This window comes from Abramis brama (assembly GCF_963993115.1).
Source record: "Abramis brama genome assembly, chromosome: 4".
Lineage (NCBI taxonomy): Eukaryota > Metazoa > Chordata > Actinopteri > Cypriniformes > Leuciscidae > Abramis > Abramis brama.
The window spans coordinates 29,259,969-29,281,802 of record NC_139966.1 but is presented as its reverse complement, the minus strand read 5'-3'; the positions used below and the strand labels follow the sequence as shown (position 1 = coordinate 29,281,802).

At 41.7% G+C, this 21,834-nt stretch overlaps 1 protein-coding gene across 1 annotated transcript; it reads left to right on the top strand.

Moving 5' to 3' along the window:
- Window positions 1–544: 544 nt before the first annotated feature.
- LOC311081867 (uncharacterized protein) lies at window positions 545–20,645 on the top strand. The gene is made up of 3 exons (XM_084112566.1): window positions 545–593; window positions 1,243–1,395; window positions 19,256–20,645. Exons 2-3 carry the CDS (start codon window positions 1,311–1,313, stop codon window positions 20,329–20,331), a joined length of 1,161 nt encoding a protein of 386 aa, XP_083968692.1. The 5' UTR covers window positions 545–593; window positions 1,243–1,310; the 3' UTR covers window positions 20,332–20,645.
- Window positions 20,646–21,834: the final 1,189 nt, after the last annotated feature.

Here is a 21,834-nt window from a genome sequence, read left to right as displayed (position 1 = left end):
AAGGTTTCCTTACAACAGACTCAAGGATGATATGTTTTCAAAGCCTTTGTGTTCAAATGTTTTGACATTTTATTAAAGGAAGTAAAAAGGGACTTTATATCAGAGGAGAATGTTCTAAATTGCGATAACAGTGAATGGTTCTGGCTTTGTGAAGATGAAATTTACCCAGAAGACAAAGTAATAATATTGTATTATAAAGATTAACATCCTTAGACTGAAAATCGTACAAAAATATGATACATTATGTAATTTGTGTCTATAGGCATGTGCATTCAGCTTGAGTGCTCTGTAGTAAAAGAATGCATGTGTGCCCAGGCCTGTATTTTTTTTTTACAAAATGACATCGCTAACTACTTGTCTGGCATACATAATACAGCGTTATTAGTCGTTTTCACGGATCCGTGTGAATAGGGATAATTTGTATAACACTGTCATCTGTACAAAGATCCCCCTCCCTTAATTAGTAGTTTCTAATAATATTTTAAGCACATTGTTCACGTCTGGACAGGACTTTTATTTTGATGTTGTGATATCATATGACGCCATAAGGTTGCGTCGTGCTTCTGCATCAATTGTGATTCTGCTGAAGAAAGGTTTGTGTTTTTAGCCATTTAAGTGTTTTAATCGATTCAAACTGTTCAATCAGCTTTATAGCTTTTACAGACCATTTGAAATGAATACTTTATTATCGAATGTAACATTGTAATGCCGTATCTAACATTAATGAACGTTATTTACTGTCAGTAAAGCGCATCCACACATGAGTAACAGAAAAGATGCGTCTCATTTCACTCCTTATATCGTGAATCGATTTATCGTAAACGCGAATTCAGTTGCTACCAAGTAGTGATGGAAAAACGGCTTTTTGAAACTCCGAGTTAATTTAAAGCAAATATTTTCCATAACGATTCAGTGATTCAATTCACTTTAATCACCACCACACACTGACGTTTCATGCTGGTCAAAACAGTGTAACTTACTGTAAATGCAACAACAACACAAACATTTGTAATGACAACTTTTACAAACCAACAGCAAATATTTATTTGTTTAATCTACAAATCAATTAATGTAAAGCATGAATGTGTAATTATGAACCTACTATATAATTGGTGAAATTTATTTACTTGTAGTACCAGTTTTGAGTGATTAAGTTTCACTCTGACTGACTCCCTTAGACACAGAGAATTAATTGTTAATACTGTTATTACTTTTAACTATTCTAATCTTATTTTATGACAGAGTGTCCAAAAAAAACAGAAAAACTCTTGGTGAAGCGACTGAGATCCACAAGACACACTATTATAAAGATGGCGTTTATTAAAGAGGAGAGTGAAGACATGACGATTGAAGAAACATTCAGTGTGAAACAAGAAGAAACTGAGGAACAAACAGGTTGGTGTCATTCTCAAAGCTTAACTCAGTCCTTTGATCTTTAATAAAATGTCCAGCTCTACAGAAATTAATGATAATTGAAGAATATCATATGAGTGTTGTTATGATCAGGCACACTGGCCACAACATAAAATTACCGCAAAGTCAGTTGGACTCGTTTGTCTAGGGGGTTTATTAAACAATTGAGTAAATTACCAACAAAACAGAAAATGGGAGATTAACTATAACAGACTAAAACAATGCAGGAAGATCAATCACAGGCGTGGTAACCGGAACACAAGTCTCCCCTCTCTGCAAGGAGTGCCTGAGATTTTAAAGGGTAACTAAACCCCTGGTCAGAGCCTGACTCCACCCACTGGCAATATTTGAAAAATGCTAGAAAAGTGGGCAGACCCCAGCGGAGAGTTTTCAGACTCTCTAAAATGGAGAGTGACTCACAGGGTCGCGAGACGACGTAAAGTACATGCATCTGTAGGGCTGGGACGGTTACCGCATTACCGCAATACCGCGGTCACGTGACGCCTACCGCGGTCTGAGCTCGTCACCGTCATCACCGCAAAAAAAAACAAAAAACAAACACTGGCCTTCACATGTGTTCACGTTGTGTCTAATGACATGGATTCATTGATTCTAATGACATGGATTGTGTCTAATAACATTGTGTCTTACATGGATTCAAGGTTTTCTAAACAAAACTTATCATCAAAAGATGGAGCAAATCCGACCTTTCGCAAGTTGTTTCATGACACATAATAACATTCCATTCGTAGGCTATTGACTATAACCCCTTATTTACACTCTGTGGCGCGTTACGGCTGCGACGCGGCTACCGGAGCTGATCGTGCTCACTCTGTGTTTACAACAGCCACGACGCGGCGCGTTTCAGAAGCGTCTCTCCGCGCCGCTTCGCTAAAGATAGGCGCCTAGTCTATTTTCGACGGACGCCGCGTCCAAGCCGCACCGTAAATAAATAAAAAAAGTAAAAGCAGGACCTCAGCTTTTAATTGCACGTGCTTATTTAACACAATTCTCTCACGTGAAGACCGCATTTGTCAACCCTCGCGGAGTCGCGGCAAGTGCACACTCACAGCACCAGAGAGTAATCTTGACGGCACTTTCAAGAAAATGGATAAGTAGGCTACATAATCAAATTCACAAATATTAGGCTACACCATTTAAATATTATTAAAAATACATAGGCTGTGAGTTACTAAAACAATATTTGTCAAAGAATACACTTGTTCACAGTTTGAACGTTCTTGTTTCCATTTGTTTAATTTCAAGATCTGAGGTGAATTATCCATTGTTGTTTTTACAGCTATAAAGCTGGAGCACTAAACGATATTCAAAGTCACATTGCATGCTTTTAACATTAAATAAAGCACATAAACACTACCTGAGATTATCATTGACACACTTTGTTTGTTGTTCCAGCCGCAACGTCGCAGAAAAAAAAAAACTGGGGGAGGGTGGGGAGGGGGGGTTGAGGTTTAAAGCGGTTTATCGCAATACCGCGGGAATTTCTTGCTTTTCAACCGCGGTAAGAAAAAATTCATACCGTCCCAGCCCTATGCATCTGATGAGTTTTATCGAGTTGATGTCAATAGCGCGCTCTCTATAGGCATTTTCATATTTTGCCGCTATGTGAAAAAATCCAGCAAAATGCGCCGGGGCGTTTGTCGACCCCAGAGGATTAACTTTAGCCTAACCATAAATTGTGATTATATATGATCACTCACCTCAAGACGCCACTGCGGTGGTGGAGTCCGTGCAGGAGGAGCTTTTCAGCGCGAGCTGTGTGGAGAAGCCCATTTCCACCTCTATTGCGTTTCAAAAGCAATTCCGCGTAAAATGCAGGTTTCACACTCACGGTCTTCCAGGCCAAGTGCATGCAACCACTGGCGCCTAATTTCCAAGTCTGCTGGAAAGCTATGCAGTCCAGCAGTGCTGTTGCAACCAGCAACACTACACCTACGTACCATCCTGACCACTGTACTAAAACACTCCACTGGTAGCTCGTACCAAGGGAGGGCGTGGTGAGCTGGAACCTGCTTACGTCGCAAACATCCAATAGGAAAATTCAACTGCAGTAGCCACTGTTCAACCTGAAGAGGGCAGCACTCTGACGTTTTTACACCATATATTGTAGAATTAAAACACTTTATACCCAAATGTCAAAAAAATTACTCGAATCAATGAACAGCACTAATAAAGCCCCATTCTTACAGATCATTAACTAAAAAAAGTTGGTTTAGGGTTTAGTTACCCTTTAAAGGGTGTGTCTCCGCCCACTCGTTACAGATCACACCTGCACACAATAACAAATGAAAACATACTACCAAGCAGCCAAACATTAGAAGAGGAAACAGAGCCACCACAGGCAGTGGAGGGACATAACAAGTGTCCTGATTAAAGAGGGTTCTTTTTTTTTTCTTCTTTTTTTTACGTAAAGCAGGTTGTGTCATGTGGACAGGGATGCTCATAATTAACCGGTTAACCGTTAACCGACACTAAGACTTTTGACTGATTAATACTATCGGTTAAACGGTTTAAAAAGTAATTTAAGTAATTTTTTCAAGAAATTTTTATAATGTTTGCTACATGGCTTAAAAAATATGCTACACATAAAATTGAGCTTTTGAGAGAAAAAAAATGTATTACGTTAATGTAAAATACTGGTGAATACAGTGAAATGTTTACAAACTATAAACACCATGGACATAGCTAAAGGCTACTTTAGTCTTCAAATGTTACAGTATTCAGAACAAGAATGAAAAATAAAAGTAGCTATGTAAACTTCAAGCCAAAACAAATTAATTTAAAGCTAAAATGAAACCGAAACTGGTGTTGGGCTTCATGTAGTCTCAGCCTCAGACGTCACGCCCACGGAACGTTGGCTAAACGTCTGATGCATATGGTACACTTAACTGGAAACACTTCAGGAATGTCGAAGTCGTCATCTGATTGGTTGAATTTTATCGGATTTCCGGGGGGCGCGAGTGTCGCGTTTATTTTCGGTCCGCCTGGAAACAAAGCGCAGACGTGTAATTGCGTTTCCTACTGATTTACTCGGTGTTTTGATCAGATGTGGTAATGCAGACGCAATTGTTGTTATACGTGCACAAACAGATCAATGACTTACTGCTTGTTTTCTTCTCCTTCTTTGATTTTCTATGCTGACTGACTTGTTGCAGTCTATGGTTGCACGCCGATCTGTTGTTGTGGGGACATTTCCACGCAACGAAACGTGACACTGAACGAAACGAACTGTAATTGGTTGTTTGACATGTCGGTCAAACGGCCTTATGGGCGGGCCTTGGCCAAAGAAAGCTGACTGAATTCCAGACCTTCAGCCGTCAGTCTGAAGGTCTGGCTACGCGAGACTAGGCTTCATGTAGCTTACTTCTCTCATTTAGTACAAATCCAGATGTTATTTGGGTGTTTTGTACTTAATTTGAGTTTCAATCCACGTAAAACATCATCCTTCACATGCGCAAAAATGTGCTTGGCATAACAGCACAGTGAGGAGGGGCTCATGCTGAATGACACAGGTTGCACTACAGATTATTTAACTTGAGCAGTGTATAGTGGACAAATAAAGCTAAACGAATTGGCTATATTTTAACTGAGAGCAAAACTTTGTATATTATTTCCAATGGTATAGTAAATTGCACACAGTTTGTGCTTGTTAAGTTTAGACCCCAGGGGATTACATACTTCAAATTCATCTTCACAAATATGTTGTAACATTAGGGCTTCTTGCAAAGAATTTGTGTTTTGAAGTGAAGTCCATTTTAGTAATAATTTAAAACATGTTAATCTTTTTCTATGTTCAGCTCAGTTTGTATTTGGTCCCAAATGGCCCTTTGAGAACAGTATTTCCCTTCCTCACAAATAGGAATGTAAGAGTAACTTTCAGTCTTGTTAACACTAAAGGCTGATTTATACTTCTGCGTCGGACCTACGCCGTAGGCAACGCGTTGGTTTTCATTTATACTTCTGCGTCGGTGTCCGCGTTGACGCGCAATTACACTTGCAGAGGGAGCATGAGAAACCCGAGGGAGGGGTTCTAGCAGACCAATCACAGCGCTTGCGTCTGCGTAGAGTTGACGCGTTGTTACATTTTTGGAGAGGTGCACGTCAGGGTACGCCGAAGGGTACGCGCTACACACAGCCTACGCCGTAGCTACGGCGTGAGTTCGACGCAGAAGTATAAATTGGGCTTAAGTCTCTTTGTGTATAGGTTCAGTCATCTCAAATTTTGATTTACATTCTTTGAACATGTGTGGAGACCTAATAAGTCTTGAGGCCTCTGAAAAAAGTCAGGGGACTGCTGCACTTCTTGAAGTTCTGGACATGCAACAAGATCAAATATATTTTCTTTTATTTAGATGATGTGCAAGAAATGCATCATAGTTGTCCTTGAAAAAAAACGACACAAGAAACTTGCATCATTATAAACTTCTTTGTTATATCATTATCTCAGTAAACAATGGTTAATCCTGAATAAATGATAAACAAACCTTTAGCAAACAATCAGTATACTATTTATTGATGTATCGTGAAGTTGTAAGCTGCTCTCTGTTCGAAAGCAAAACATGCAATAATGCAAGATTTTTTTTTTTTTTGTGAATAAACATTTATAAATGACTTGCCGTCAGGGGATTCCAGTGGGTTATGTTAAATCCTTTCACACGATTGTTCGAGCTTCCGTGTTTAACCATATTTGATGCGAACGTTTGTAACAAATCACTCAAAAGCCGTTAATTTACTGTTTACTTTTATCTCTCGTCAGACTATCTTAGACGTCGTTGCGTTGTTGACAGACTGGAATTCTGACACTGCAAGCTTCATGCTTTCTAACCTTATTATTTTTTTTCTTTTTGTTGCAAATATTCTGCTAATTGTATATAAAATACAAGTTTATATCAGTAGTCTCATATTCATAATTGTGACCACACAGTCTGTTTGCATATAATATCTTATTTTAATAACTTTAATGTAATTGAAGTGTGCACCTAGCACTACGAAAATACAAGCATCGGATCAAGATCCTGTGACAGATACTCGGTATTAAACAGATCGAGGGCAAAAAAAATTTGATCGAAACATCCCTACGAATTATTACATGAATTAACAAACAGTAGGCTACACTAACTAAAACACTAACTTTTAACGTCTTTTGGCGTAAGCCGACTTGAGTACGGCCGTCTACCAGAAGCTAGTAATTTTGGTCGATAAAGTTATAAATATGGATATTTTTCTTACATGAACGCATCGCTTAACTTAAGAAGGCCTTTATTAACCTTACAATTATTAACCACCTTAGCATTCCTGTAAAATTTGCCTAAAAAAGGCATACCCAAAGTAAATTGCATGCTGTTCTTAAACCAAAACATGCATGTACTCCAAATGATTTATGTCTAGGCGCTTACCAAAGAAGGCCACTTGGAGACTCTAAATAACCCTTTGTAATAGGGATGTTAACGATTAATTGGCGACCGTTTAATTGTAGATAATACATTTAATCGATCGGCGACTAAGCAGGTTCATGTGCATGCGTGCTTCTTAACCACGAAACACGTAAAGCAGACACAAGGAAAAATGAAGCGAGCGCGCTGGAGTTGTTTGGGACCATTTTACAGCCAGAGTTACACCTTCATCATGACTATAATTTTGCATGTGCATTCGCAGCCTTTTGTTTTGTGCAAATGTAAGTTGTAATATTGTGTTTATTTTGTGTAGGCCTATGTATATCTGATTTATCTCATAGTATGCATTTGGTTAAGAATCAATGCTGTAGTAAAGCATGCTTTAAGCATGCGGGGATTAGAGCCCGACCGATATATCGGCGGGCTGATATCATTGGCCGATATTAGGCATTTTCCAAACTATCGGTATCGGCATTTATAATGGCCGATAAATGAATATTTAAAAAATAAAATAAAAGCGGAGGAAACACCCTTCAACCATGTTATGAGTGTTGGCGCTGCATAGTTTGTCCACCAGAGGGCACTATACAAGGAAGATCGCTAACATCAATGAGCTTGGAAATCACAACGAACTTATTCTGCCTAAATAAAGTAATGATTACTGTATTTATAACTAGCATATCTGTAGTTCCAGTCACTGCATTGTAAAATGCAAGTTAGGCACGCGAGGAGTGAACATTTAGACATAGAGAAAAAGTATCAAACATAGCCTGTGCATAAAAGTTAGCTTTTCTTTTACACGTGTGTGAAATCCAAGTGTGCGTTGCTGACTTCGTTTAGCTGCAGCATTAACGAGTCACATAATGTATTTAGTGCATCACTAAGTAGTAGATTTTAGAAGGCAGGCAGCAAATGATGATTGAAAATGGTTTGTTGTAGCTTGATGGAATAGATGGATAGAATTAAAAGAGTGCAGGTAAAGGGATAAGCAAGTTGACATTGTAATTATAAGGTAGCTTATAACATTGACATTTGGCAGACGCTTTTATCAAAAGCGACTTACATTGCATTTCAAGGTACACATTTACAATCTTATCAGTTCTTCACACACACACACACACACACACACACATTATTACATAATTGAATTATTACTGTCAATATTAATAATAATAGTTGACTTTTTTTGTTCAAAGGACTTTAAGTTTCATATCTTAAGTTTGTATTTTTATACATTATATTTATCATAACTTAATATATTCTGTTCTGTTGTGACAATAAAACAAACAAGTTTATTTTTAAACTGCATTATCATATTATTTTAGTAAGGCTGAGGACTCTTAAATAACGACAAATAACTAATGTTAGGGAAATCTGTTCATGTTTTGTTACGCGTTTCTGGATTATTTTTTTTTAAATATATATATCGGCCAATATATCGGAATATCGGATTTTTTAATCACCAAATATTTGTATCGGTATCGGCCTTAAAAATCCTTTATCGGTCGGGCTCTACCGGGGATCAGCTTCAGCACATGCAGTTCTAACCGCAATAATGACTATGATTGGGACTGTCATATTAAATAACATTATAAAGAGAATAATATTGTAATAAAACATTGTGTATTATTTGGGTTTAGTTGCCATGTTTGATTGCGTTGCTCCAGGAAGACCACATGAGTCACACATTATGCCAAGCAAGTAACTTGGTTGAAGTTCACTTGTACACTCGCGTCATTTTGTGCAGAGATAATTCGTAATATTATGTTTATTTTATATCTGATTAATCTCATATAGGATGCGTTTCTTTGAGTTAAATAACGCGTTAGCAAAGTTCTCCAGTTTACCGGTGTTAATTCAGCGTGCACAGCTCAAACAGCAATGCACGACTAATAATAACTATGACTGGGACTGTCATATTACATAACATTAATGAGAACACTATTTTAATAAATCGTTGTGAATTCGTTATTTAGTTGCTGTTTTCAGCGCGTTGTTTTAGGAAGAGTGCGTCCACAACAGGAGTTACACATTCTGACAAGTACGCATCTGAGGCGGCATTGATGACACGTTGTATTAGTCTTTATATTTGATTATTAAATATGTAATTTAATAAATGATCAATCACATTGATTAATTTTATAATCTTACTAGCCCTTTATTTAGATTAAAAAACCTTCTCATTTATTTGGTGAGGAACATGGCGTTTTAACCAGCATTTTCACACCTTGTCATGCTGTTGTTTGTGTAAATTGACATCCCTACTTTACAACCATTGACAAGTAAAATTATGCTTTTCTTGAATGCTTTAATGTAAAGTCATAATTTTGGGCTCTAATGAAAGGTTACACTTGGAGCTATTCTATCCCAGATCCAGAATCACTGTCAATAATTGCTGACGCATAGTAACTGAAGCATAAACACATTATAGTGTTTTTTTATTTTTTTTAAATCAAACTGTGCAAATAAAGAGACAAAACAAGTGCTATGGTATTAAAACACTTTTTAATATTAGAACTCACACTATCTAAATATCTAAACTATGAACCTTTTCATAGTTCCTAGAACGACACTTGGTTACTAACGTAACCTCGGTTCTCTCTAGAGAGGGAACGAGTGTTGCGTAAGTTTAGCTTACGCTACGGGAAAACTCCTTTTCTCGAGAATACTGAAGCAAGAAAATTATCCTTAATTTTCCAAAATATAAAACGCATTTGCTGCAGCAGGCAGACATAGGCGAGACAGCTCGCGCGCCCATTGGCTGCTCTGCAGCAACTGCTGCAACCTATCAGTGCGTCTTGGCATGACTCCAGCGCCAATGGGAAGCCTTCCCGCGCCACGTCATGACCCGCCAAATGGGTGTGGCCTAAGCCTATAAATACCCATCGCCCAGGTTGCACAATGATTTCAGTCTACTAGAAGCGAAACCACAATGCAGCACAAGCACGGCAGGTTACGCAACACTCGTTCCCTCTCTAGAGAGAACCGAGGTTACGTTAGTAACTGAGTGTCGTTCTCTTACAAGAGAACTCTTGTGTTGCGTAAGTTTAGCTTACGCTACGGGAACCCCATGTAAAAACGTTGTGCGTGCGGAATTCCAACACTAATGTCCCAAGGGCAGTGTGCCCGGGGCTCATGTAAACTGGAATAAACACGAAGCGGCAGAACGGGGAGGGACGACTCGGTGATGTGAGATAGGTGCGCACACATATATACAGTTAAGGCAGTATATCAACCTCGAAACTGCATAAGCCCACAGGACGTTGCAGCATATCAACAGTCTAATCTAACTGAGTTGGGTAGACAATGTTAATATGGTATAATCAGACTGAGAACAGCCTGGCCTGTAAGGCGGGCACTTCTAGGTTATAAAACCTTACAAATGTAGACAGTGAGGCCCAGCCTGCTGCCATACAAATGTCATGAAGTGAGACACCACTTGTCCATGCCCACGACGAGGCCATGCCTCTAGTCGAGTGGGCTCTAACTTAGAGACATTAGGCCCAAATTCCAGGCACGTAGCACTCACTGAGAGCGCGTGCAGGTCGCCCACCCGTTTTACTGAGGCTAGTGCCAGCAGAAAAGCGGTTTTGAAGGACAGGTACTTTAGCTCCACCGCGTGTAGTGGTTCGAATGGTCCACCTTTCATGGCCTCTAGGACCGTGGAAAGGTCCCAAGCTGGAACCGAGGGTGGCCGAGGAGGGTTCAGCCTCCTAGCACCCCTGAGGAAACGGATTACGAGGTCATTCTTTCCCAGCGACTGGCCATTCACCGGCTTCGTAAAAGCCGCTATAGCCGCCACATACACCTTGAGCGTGGATGGGGTTCTCCCGTTATCCAACAGCTCTTGTAGGGTTTAAGTCATGAGCTGAGCACCATTCAGAGAACACTGACCATTTATGGTGCTTTTCCATTACCAGTACCAGCTCAACTCGACTCGACTCGGCTCGGCTCGCTTTTCGCTCCGTTTTCCATTGCAGATAGTACCTCCACAATAGTACCTGGTCGTCATAGCGACGCCGCAGGAAACTGCCGTGACTTAATCTTCTACGCGAGACCCACACACACAGGACAATGGAGGAAATCGAGTGTATGCTGTTTTTGGATGTTTTTGTTTTTGTTTTTGCTGTTTTTTATTCAGGATACTCAGTCTGGCGCGTGCAATGATGACGCAGTGAATAGTGACGATTCTCTCTGACCAATCAGCAGTCTGTCGTGTTTTCACATCACATTTTAGTATCGCCTCAGCTCGCTTAGAACTTCGCCGGAGGTGGTACGAAAAAAAGTACCTGGAAGCAGGTACAGGTACAACTTTTACACAGTGGAAAACCAAACAAAGCCGAGCCGAGCCGAGGCGAGCTGGTACTGTGTAGTGGAAAAGCGCCATTAGACCAGGGTTATTATAGTTTTGCATTTTTCATTAGTTTTTATTTTTATTTCGTTTTGACTTTTTGTTTTCAAATTCAGTTTAGTTTTAATTAGTTTTTAAAGTGGGATTGCTAGTTTAGTTTATTTTTTATTTTTTGAAAGTGCTTAGTTTTAGTTTAGTTTTTATTAGTTTTAGTTTGTCTTTTTTGTAATTTGGGTTATTTGTCAGGGGCAAGATTCAAAAAGGTTAGAAAAAGTATTGTGTAATAATAACTCAACAAAAACATCATATAATTTTAGAAAATATTTATTCAACAATAACACCAAATATGCACAAATATGTGCATATATGTATGTAAAATATGTATGTAAACAGTCTAAAGACTACGCAGTAAAACAATGACATAACATTATTTAATATTTGAATCACAGCTTATATAACGTTAGTGTTTTGACGTCGACAACCACAACCAAAAAGTGCATTTTACCTCAAACTTGCGACTAGTTAACTTTCTAAAGAAAACGCAATCGCTTCTCGGGTCGACATTAACACACTGTCAAAATTATATTCAGAATTTAAAATATTTTTATACCACTTTTTAATGTGTGATTGTGTAAAGGTGTTCACGAGATAGAGATACCAACCTTTCGCGAACTTGCTTTCAATGTCGAACGAACACTCGTTCTCATGGAGATGCGATGTGCACGGAGGGGAGGAGCTGTGTGTGTGTGTGTGCACGCGCATGTGAGATGCATGAGTGACAGAGACGGAGGGAGAGCAGGGAAAGGAAATGCAGCTGAACGAATACACTGCGTGTTTTAAATAGTGTTAAAAAATGAAAGACCTTGACAAAGATGAAATTGCGCCCCAACCCGTGTTGGAAGCATCTGTCGAGACTACTTTGATTTGTGAGGCGGTGCCCAGGTTCACGCCGGTCTGGTACCAGCCGGTTCTCATCCACGGTTTCAGAGCTGCTGCGCATGTCTGATTCACCGTGAGACGAAGCAAACCTGACGTCCATGCTCGCGCTGGCACATGCCGTTTCAGCCACAGCTGAAAGGGGCGCATGTGTAGCAGACCCAGTCGCAGCACCGTCGAGGCTGAGGCCATGAGGCCCATCATCCTCTGAAACATTCTGAGGGGAAGATTCTTCCCTACAGTGAATGTCGCTGCAAAGCGCTGGATCGCTGCCGTGCGTTCTCGCATCAGGCGCGCCACCATAGACCTGGAGTCCAACTCCATCCCCAGAAAGGATATTTCCTGGCTGGGGGATATAATACTCTTGGCCCAGTTGACTCTGAGACCCAGCTGTTCCAGATGGGCCAGCAGTAATGTTTTGTGTAACACCAGTTCCTCCTTTGACTGGGCTAAGATTAGCCATTCGTCCAGATAGGTCAGGACTCTCGCGAGCGCCGCGTCCATGCACTTCGTAAATGTACGAGGTGCTAAAGACAGGCCAAACGGAAGGACGGTGTACTGATAAGCCTGGCCCTCGAAGGCGAATCTCAAGAATGGCCTGTGACGGGCTGCTATTTGGATCTTTCAGATCCACTGATATAAACTAGTCCCCCGGTCGAATTCGAGCGAGGATTTGTCTGGTTGTGATCATTTTGAACGAGCGTATCATCAGCGCTTTGTACAAACGTCTGAGATCTAGTATAGGGCGGAGTCCGCCGTCCTTCTTTGGTACTAAGAAGTAACGGCTGTAAAACCCCGACTCGCTCTCGGCCAAGGGGACATTTTCCACCGCCCCTTTTTTCAGCAAATTCGCTATCTCGGTGCGAAGTAGGTGTGCTATTTCCTGATTCACCGAGGTTTCGACCCGGGCTGTGAAGCGCGGCGGTCTGCGAGCGAATTGTAGCGAGTAGACCCGTTTCACTATCTTTAGCACCCAATTTGAAACCCCTGGGATCAATTCCCATGCTTTCGCATGAATTGACAAGGGTAGAATGAAATCTGGGCTCCGGTCGCTCGTGTTCGGGGACCCGGATACCCAGCCATGATGACATAGTTCGTTCACCATGTTTATTTCGAATGGGGCAGACAGTACTTCTTTCAGAAAGTGTATGCGCTGAGAGGCAGACACGTGATCTGCACATGAAACACTGCCAGCTCAAGCTGGGTTCATACGCTGAGGCGTTATGTGTGTGTGTAGCGCAGATACAGTCGTTTTCATGGGCAGGGGTGAGCGCTGTACAGCGGGCACATTTCCTACACTTAAAACATGAACGGTGTGAGCCGGTTTGACTGATATGGATCCTGTGGTGGTGTGAGACACTGTGTGGGTAGTGCTTGTGTGTAGGGGTGAACACTGGGTAGTGGGCACTTTTCCTACACTCAGCAGTCGAGCGGCCTGAGCCAGCTTTATTGTTTTCGACCCTGGATGAGTGTAACACACAGAAAGGGTAGTGTTTATGTGCAGGGGTGGGCACTGGGCAGTGGGCACCTTTCCTACATTCAAAACACCTTCGGCCTGAGCCGGAATATGACCAGACATAATGCTCTTTCTGAGATTTATGTGGGTCGCCGTGAAAACGGCGTTTGTGTGCAGGCAAGCGAGTTGAAGAACTGGCTCGTTGGCTGCTGAATACACTCTTTGAATCGCCTCTGCTGAGGGGACTGAGAGAGCAGTTTGCGCTGATTTTGATGGCGGTCCGGCCGCAGCGGGACTTAACCATCGGCGCTTTCCTAGGGGGGCTAGGAAGATTTAGGAGGCTCGAAGCTAGGCGCAAGCCTGGGCCTGGGTCCCCGGGCAGGCGGCGGTCTGCGGTGGCTCGTAGAGCGTGAGTGCTGGCGTGCATCCCGGGCCTGGCGCTGTTGCGGGGCGGGTGGAGGAGGCGTTCTTCGAGCAGGCGGCTGCTTCTTAACGCGGCCTGCTGCAGAACTTGAATGGCGCGGCAAAATGTGTCTCATAGTTTGAGACGTTTTCTGCACCTCCGAGAATTGCTCCGCAAAGCCCTTCACCGAGGGACCGAAGAGACCGGCCGGAGAAACGGGAGCATCCAGAAAGGTGGCACGATCGGACTCAGACATGTCGGACAGCGTTAACCACAGGTGACGCTCTGTGACGGTGAGGGAGGCCATGTTGCAGCTGATGGCCTGGGCGGCGGCTTTAGTAGCTCTGAGAACCAAGTCCGTCGCACTCCTCAAGTCCGTCACACACTCCTTTGTTGGTCCAGCCTCGTCCAGAGAACGGAGGAGGTTGGCCTGATGAATCTGCAGAACAGCCATGGTGTGATGGCTTGACCGGCGTGGTGTGATGGTGTGATGGCTTGAGATGCGGCTTGACCGGCGTCAGCGTAGGCGCGGCCGATCAAGGCTGAAGTGGTCCGGCAGGCTTTAGTGGGTAGAGTCGACTTGGCCCGCCATCCAGCAGAGGGCGGACACAAGTGTGTTGCTACTGCTTCCTCTACCGGAGGAACAGAGAGATATCCCGTCTTTCGCGCCATCGACGGCGGAGAGCGTCGAAGAGACAGAAGACCTAAGCCTGGCCGAGTACGGGGCTCCCCACGACCTGGAGAGCTCATCGTGCAGCTCGGGGAGGAAGGGAGCGGGCCTCGAAACAGGTGCAGAGCGCCGTCCTGTCAGGAAGCAGCCATCCAACCTGTTGGGCGCGGGCTCCTGGGGCGTGGTCCATTCAAGGCCGAGGTCCTCGACGGCCTTCGTGAGAAGACGGAAAAGCTCAGCGTCGACGGAAGCTCTCACGCTGGACCCGCTGGGTCGAGAGAGGCAATGACTCGCATTCCTTGCAGCCGCCATCAGCGAGCGTGTGGTCTGCGTGTTCTTTTCCCAGGCAGGAAGCGCACAGTACGTGGCAGTCCCCGTCGCTGAGAACGGCTCTGCACGAGCCGCAGAACACAGGTGGCATTTAGAAATGCCTTTGCTCTTTCAGAGGAAAAACGTGTGTCGCAGCGGCGAACACACATGGAGCAGTAAAGGATATAAGCGCCGGATAGCGCAGAAGGTACGGCGAGTGAAGGCGGCGAAAATCCAGCCGACGTCCTCAAAACTCGAGCTCGTCCCGCTGAAAGTGCCTTTCTACGACGCAGCTTCTTCTCTCAAAGATCCAGCGAAGTGAAGTCACTCGCTGAAGGAGACGAAATCATTGTGCAACCTGGGCGATGGTATTTATAGGCTTAGGCCACACCCATTTTGGCTTCCCATTGGCGCTGGAGTCATGCCAAGACACACTGATAGGTTGCAGCAGTTGCTGCAGAGCAGCCAATGGGCGCGCGAGCTGTCTCGCCTATGCCTGCCTGCTGCAGCAAATGCGTTTTACATTTTGGAAAATTAAGGATAATTTTCTTGCTTCAGTATTCTCGAGAAAAGGAGTTTTCCCGTAGCGTAAGCTAAACTTGCGCAACACGAGAGTACTCTCATAAGAGAACCATTGGCGGAAGTACCCGGATGTCGGCGTGTTCGCACCGCAGGAACTAGGAACGATTTTAGTTCTAGGAACTCTTTTGGAGGAACTAATTTAGCTGCCACTCCTCATAAGCCGCTTTCCGACCGGAGGAAAATTTTCACAGTTCCTAGAACTATTGGCTAAAGTACCCGGATGTCGGCGTGTTCGCACCACAGGAACTAGGAACGATTTTAGTTCTAGGAACTCCATTTGGAGGAACTAATTTAGGTCCTACTTCAGAGTAGGGTCTAAACCATAAACCAGCACTATAGGAACTACCTGTGACGTTAGTGTACGCTGATTGACCGAACGCACGCGGAACACCAGCACCCGCCATTTTTAAAACAGCTATTATGTAAACACACAGATTATAGCCTATATATTTACTCCAGAAACTAACTATACAACATGGAAAACAGTGATAGATGGGTCTCTAAACCTTTATGCTGAAGAGAAAATCCAACGCAACTTTGAGGGGACCAAGCCAAACATGATTATGTTTATCTGCCCAGCTAGCAACACTGGACATCAACCACACGGCATAGGCTAATAACCTTTTTTTCATATACTGTCTACTTTCTATAACAGTTCTATCTAATAACATATTAAACAGTACTGTTAGACAGATCGCTAACTAATAAACAGAGAATGCGAACATTGTTGGCTCTGGCGTTCTCAGCGCCGCCAAAATAAAGGTCTGTTGCGCCGTCAAAATAAAAGTCACTGTGCTTGCGTCACTCCCTTACCCCTCCTACCAGTTCCTATGGCCACTTGGCCAGTGCGAACGCAAACAGCAAAACCGAGTTTGGGGAAGAGTAGTTCATAGAACTGTTTAGAAGTGGACAGTTCCTATAACTAAGTTCCTGTAACTACTTGGTCGGAAAGCGGCTATAGTCTTCATTACAAATTTAATTCAGTGTCTTTTTTTTTCTTTAAAAAATACTGTTTTAGATTCAATGGTCAAACGTTATAATTAATAAAATGCATGTGATTGTTTTTTTTTTAAACAAACAAAATTACATTACAACAAAAACAATTATTAAACAATTTTTTTTACTAAATTCATTAACGTATTATGTTTAGTAATAATATCGGTCTTATTTTACTGGCAGACGTGATGGTGGAGTATATATTATTCTACATATAATCTTATACAAGATATTTTGAACAACATTTAATGTCATTTTAATTAGGGCTGCACGATTTCCATGTAATCGCACTTAAAGGATTAGTTCACTTTCAAAAAAATTTTTGCTGATAATTTACTCACCCTGATGTCATCCAGGATGTCCATGTCTTTCTCTCTTCAGTTGAAAAGAAATTTAGGTTTTTGAGGAAAACATTCCAGGATTTTTCTACACAGAATGAACCTTTTTTTTTTTTCTGCGCAGCTTGTCTTTGATGTATGGTTCTGTAAATGCTGCTCCATCTGAAAGCACTGTGAGTTTGAGTCGTGCATTTGAAAAAGCAACACGAGTCAAACATCTTTCCAAACATGAGAAGCATTTATGAACCTCATTTAACAACAGACAACATTTAATAACATGCTTTTACTCCAAACTCACTTGATAACTTCAGTTGAGCATCCTTCTGTGAGACGATGTGCCTTCTTACACAGAAGGCAGTCATGTATTTATAAGTCATGTTTAATCAAAGCGTTTCAATCATCTGTTTATTTAGCTACACCGATAGGGATTTCCTGGAATGATGTGCGTTATCGTACTAATGCGACTGGGCATATTTGGCGTGTCTGCGTGAGAGCACCCACTGGCGTTCAGATGGAGCAGCATTTACTACCGATCAGCCGTGATGGACTGACAAGCTGAGCATAAAATAATCTCAGCCTTTGCCAAATCATGTGCGGTTTCATTGCGATTAATTGTGCAGCCCTAATTTTAATATAGCGTCTTGATGTATCATGAGCTGACGTAGATTAAATTATATACAAAAAGCATAGACAAGTTATTTTAAAGGTACAGAAATGGAACTTTCATATCTACCCTAAAATGTTGTACCTTTATAACTTGTATTGGGTACATAATTGTACCTAAGGCATTGTGGACCTTTGAAGGTACAGTTTAGAGGTCTTCACGGAGGACCCAGGAACCGACCTGGGACCCGTACGGGTTGAGGGTCTATATTTTAAATGGTCAGCCGGGTCCGAGTCAGGTCCCAATGTATTACTTCAGGTCCTGGGTCTGTTTAACATTGTGTGTAATATCCGAGTCGATCGTAGAACACCCTGCTGTGATCAGAGTCAGTCAGTGCTGTGCGTGTGTTTTAACACAATGATTTTACCAATTGACAATTGGCTCTTTTATTTAGAAGGCGGCACTTAATCCGCCATACCGCACATTACACTTTCTTTCACCCATTTTTATAATAATATTCTAAATGAACTGTATTGTTATATCTAAAATTTTTGGCCAGACTCTGGTCGGAGAGCACAGAGATGATAGCAAATGCTAACGTCAGCGTCCATGGCACTGAACGGGCAATCATTAATGTAACGTGTTTCTGACAGTGTAGACTGCCTTTAGGGAGAAATAATAATAAAAAGAAAACCAACAGATGCAGTTGGGGGTAAACAGTCGAATCTTATTTTGTGAGTTTGACTCAAGATAACAAAAAATGCAAAACTGAAAAGTCGCATTTGTCATTCGTCAACGTGTCCGCAAGTGGACTTTTGAAGCTGGAATATTGAGTGGATTAAGCAAGCTCTTTCAATTGGCAAGGGAGGAATAACATAAATAGAACTTTCTTGGCTAGGAGGCTTGTATGATCACAGTCAGGTACAAGGGAGAAGGCTACTAACATTAGGTAAGCCAAAAAGTTTTATTTTCGCAACTTGTTAATATCAATTTGATGTGGAAGATGTTCCGATTTGGTCCAGTCGGGTCTGTGACTACCCGACCAGGTTCTGGTTCAGTTTCCAAATAATATATGGGTCCGCGTCGGTTCCGTGTTGTAAATTTATGGCATTTCTTGGTTCTGCACGGTCCGGGTCCAACTTTCAAATAATAGACGAGTCCGGGTCAGTTCCGGTGTAACATGTTTACAGGTCTCTTTGGGCTCGGTACAAATTTTTGGACCTGTGAAGACCTCTAGTACAGTTATATGTTTTGTTCCCCTAGGAGCAAAATTTTGCCTGCACTGTATCTGTGTTTCTGACAGTGTAAGACTCCCTTTATGGAGAAATAATAATAAAAAGAAAACCAACAGATGTAGTTGGGGGTACAGCACTGTTTTTGCTTAGCCCCTAATACACACAAAACAATCAACATTAATATTCAGGGAAAACAATTGGACCTAGGGGTTCTCAAATTTCTCCTCTAGGACCCATAGCTCTGCTAATTTTGTGTGTATCACTTGTTTGACAATTAAAGTGTTGCAGTCTCTACTAATGAGCTGATGAGTGAGAAATAAAAAATGTGCAGTGCTGGGGATCCTCCTGGAGAGGCTTGAGCTGCACTGAATTATACTTTTTTTTTTCTTTTTTTTTGTTCGGGGAGGTAAGGGGCCTCTCCAAAATGGGAAAATTGGGTGCTGCCCCCAAAAAACATTGAGAACAATTGGTCTGAATGTTTTGATGTCTGCTGCTTTGTGGCATTAACATGTGATTAAAATTGTATTTATCTTTTTTTTCCACCTTAGATCTGATGCCACTGAAAGAGGAGAGTCAAGAACTGAGTGATGTAAAGGAAGAGAAATGTCATGATTTTATAACTGGAGACAATTTTTTTAGTTGCTCCCAGACTGAAAAGACGTCCTCACAAAAAAGAGTTCAAAAGACTGGAACTAGAAGTCATTTTACCTGCCCTCAGTGTGGAAAGAGTTTCAGTCATCATGGAAACCTTAAAGTCCACATGAGAATACACAATGGAGAGAAGCCTTTCACCTGCCAACAGTGTGGAAAAGGTTTCACTGAAAAAGGAAACCTTAAAAAACACATGCAAATTCACACTGGAGAGAAGCCTTACACATGCCCTCAGTGTGAAAAGTGTTTCACTGGAAAAGGAAGTCTTAAAATCCACATGAGAGTTCACTCTGGAGAGAGTCCTTACACCTGCCAACAGTGTGGAAAGAGTTTTACACATAAAGCAACAATTAAAGTCCACATGAGAATTCACACTGGAGAGAAGCCTTATGTATGCTCTCAGTGTGGAAAGAGTTTTACACATCAAGGATCCCTTAATGACCACATGAGAATTCACACTGGAGAGAAGCCTTTTGCATGTGATCAGTGTGGAAAGAGCTTCAGACGTAAAGTAAACCTTGATTGCCATATGAGGATTCACTCAAGAGAGGACTGTTTTATATGTCATCAATGTGGAAGGAGTTTCACAGACAGCAATCACCTTAAGATGCATGTAATAACTCACGTTGGAGAGAAGCCTTGTGTCATGTGTCATCACTGTGGAAAGACTTGCTCAAGCAAAGCAATCCTCAAGGTTCACATGAGAGTTCACACTGGAGAAAAGCCTTTCACCTGCCCTCAGTGTGGAATGAGTTTCACAGTTGAAGGAAACCTAAAGACTCACATGAGAGTTCACACAGGAGAGAAGCCTTTCACTTGCCCTCTGTGTGGAAAGAGTTTTACAGTTAAAGCAAACCTAAAGACTCACATGAGGCTTCACACTGGAGAGAAGCCTTTCACATGTCTTCAGTGTGAGAAGAGTTTCACTTATCACACAGAGCTGAAACGTCACTTACAAAATCATACTATTTAAATTGCAGTGTTGCTCAGTGTGACGAGATTGAAAAAAAAATGAAAAAATTTGTATCAATTTAAAAAATTACCTGCAGATTCAATCTAGAGGGAGTCCACTTGTGATAATATTGTGTAAATATTTTGACATCACACTAACAGATAACAAATCAGTCGGGTGAGACCTTATTTGTGTTTTAGTTTACTTGGCTCTGCAACTTTAAATGCTTTAAATGTATCTGATATTTATTTTTATTGAATGGTGGCATACACTTCCATCTTGCTGTCAAATGGCACAATGTAATGAAAAGTATAAATAAAATGGCATAAACTGGCATATTATTTGATTCATCTTTAGAGAATGAATGCACAGATGTTTTCAATCTGGATATGAATATGGCTACTATTGGGGCTCATCTGATGATATCTGGAAGCTCTTTCTAGCTGTGGTTTGTGTATTAGCTAAACATCTATCTTTCTACATGGGCAAGAATAAGTTTGTGAACACTTTGAAAACATCTAGTTATCTTCATTGATTTCTCCAAATGTGACCTGATCTTGATTTAACTAACTATTATAGACAACGAAAATCTGCCTACACTAATAACTAGTGATGCACCGATGTGAAAATTGTGGCCGATACCAATAACCGATATTAATATTGCTGTTATGGCCGATACCAATATTTTCCGATGTCGATATCTCTGTATAGAAAACACATTTTTATGATAATCAAATAACCTAACCTCTGTCATTAAGAAACATTAAGAAACATCCAGAAATTTCCCAGATATTTATAAACACCCCTCAGCAATCTCTGATATATTAAGTGAATCTCAACAAAATCCCAGTGCATAAACTTTCAATTATGTCCATGGTTCACGTCAACACACGCTCAACTCTTGCTACGTGTATGTGCTACGTGTAGGCTAGAATAAAGTTGGGCTGCAGCTACAGTGGATATTTTAATTGTTAGCGTGCTTTTCATCCATTCAATGGTGAAACGAAACTCTTCTTATCACTCAAGGAAGATATTTTCCACCTCCACATAGGCTGTTTTTTTTTACTAGGGTGAAAATACATTAAGTATTTAGAGTAAAAGCAAGCTGCAGCTGATCGATACTGTATAGGCTACTGACCCGGCCTGGAAGTGTACGTGCATAGCCTGAAGGACGTTAGTTTAATTTCTACTATGTCGCCAAATATATGGATTGAGCCAAACTGGACTGTGTAGGAAACTTTTTCTTCTTCAAAGCAGAGACCAGGAGACGTTGGGATCACGTTCAAACAGAAGTCATTCTTTATTGAGCGCGGTTGCGGTTCGTCCAACAAAATCTGACTAAGGGAACTTTACATGGTATCTTATAGGCAATTCAGTGGGCTGTCCTTAAAGGTGCTGAACTTACACACAGCCTTTAGGGATGACTACTGAATCTAATCATCTAAAGACAATAGAGGCAATTACCCCCAACTGAGAATATGGTACCCCCCAAATTGTATAAACAACACATGGTCACGAGAACTA

Coding starts and splice junctions, on each gene's coding strand:
- LOC311081867 (XM_084112566.1), top strand. CDS start 1,311: ATGGCGTTTATTAAAGAGGAGAGTGAAGACATGACGATTGAAGAAACA. Junction 1,396..19,255: donor AGAAACTGAGGAACAAACAG/GTTGGTGTCATT, acceptor TTTCCACCTTAG/ATCTGATGCCACTGAAAGAG.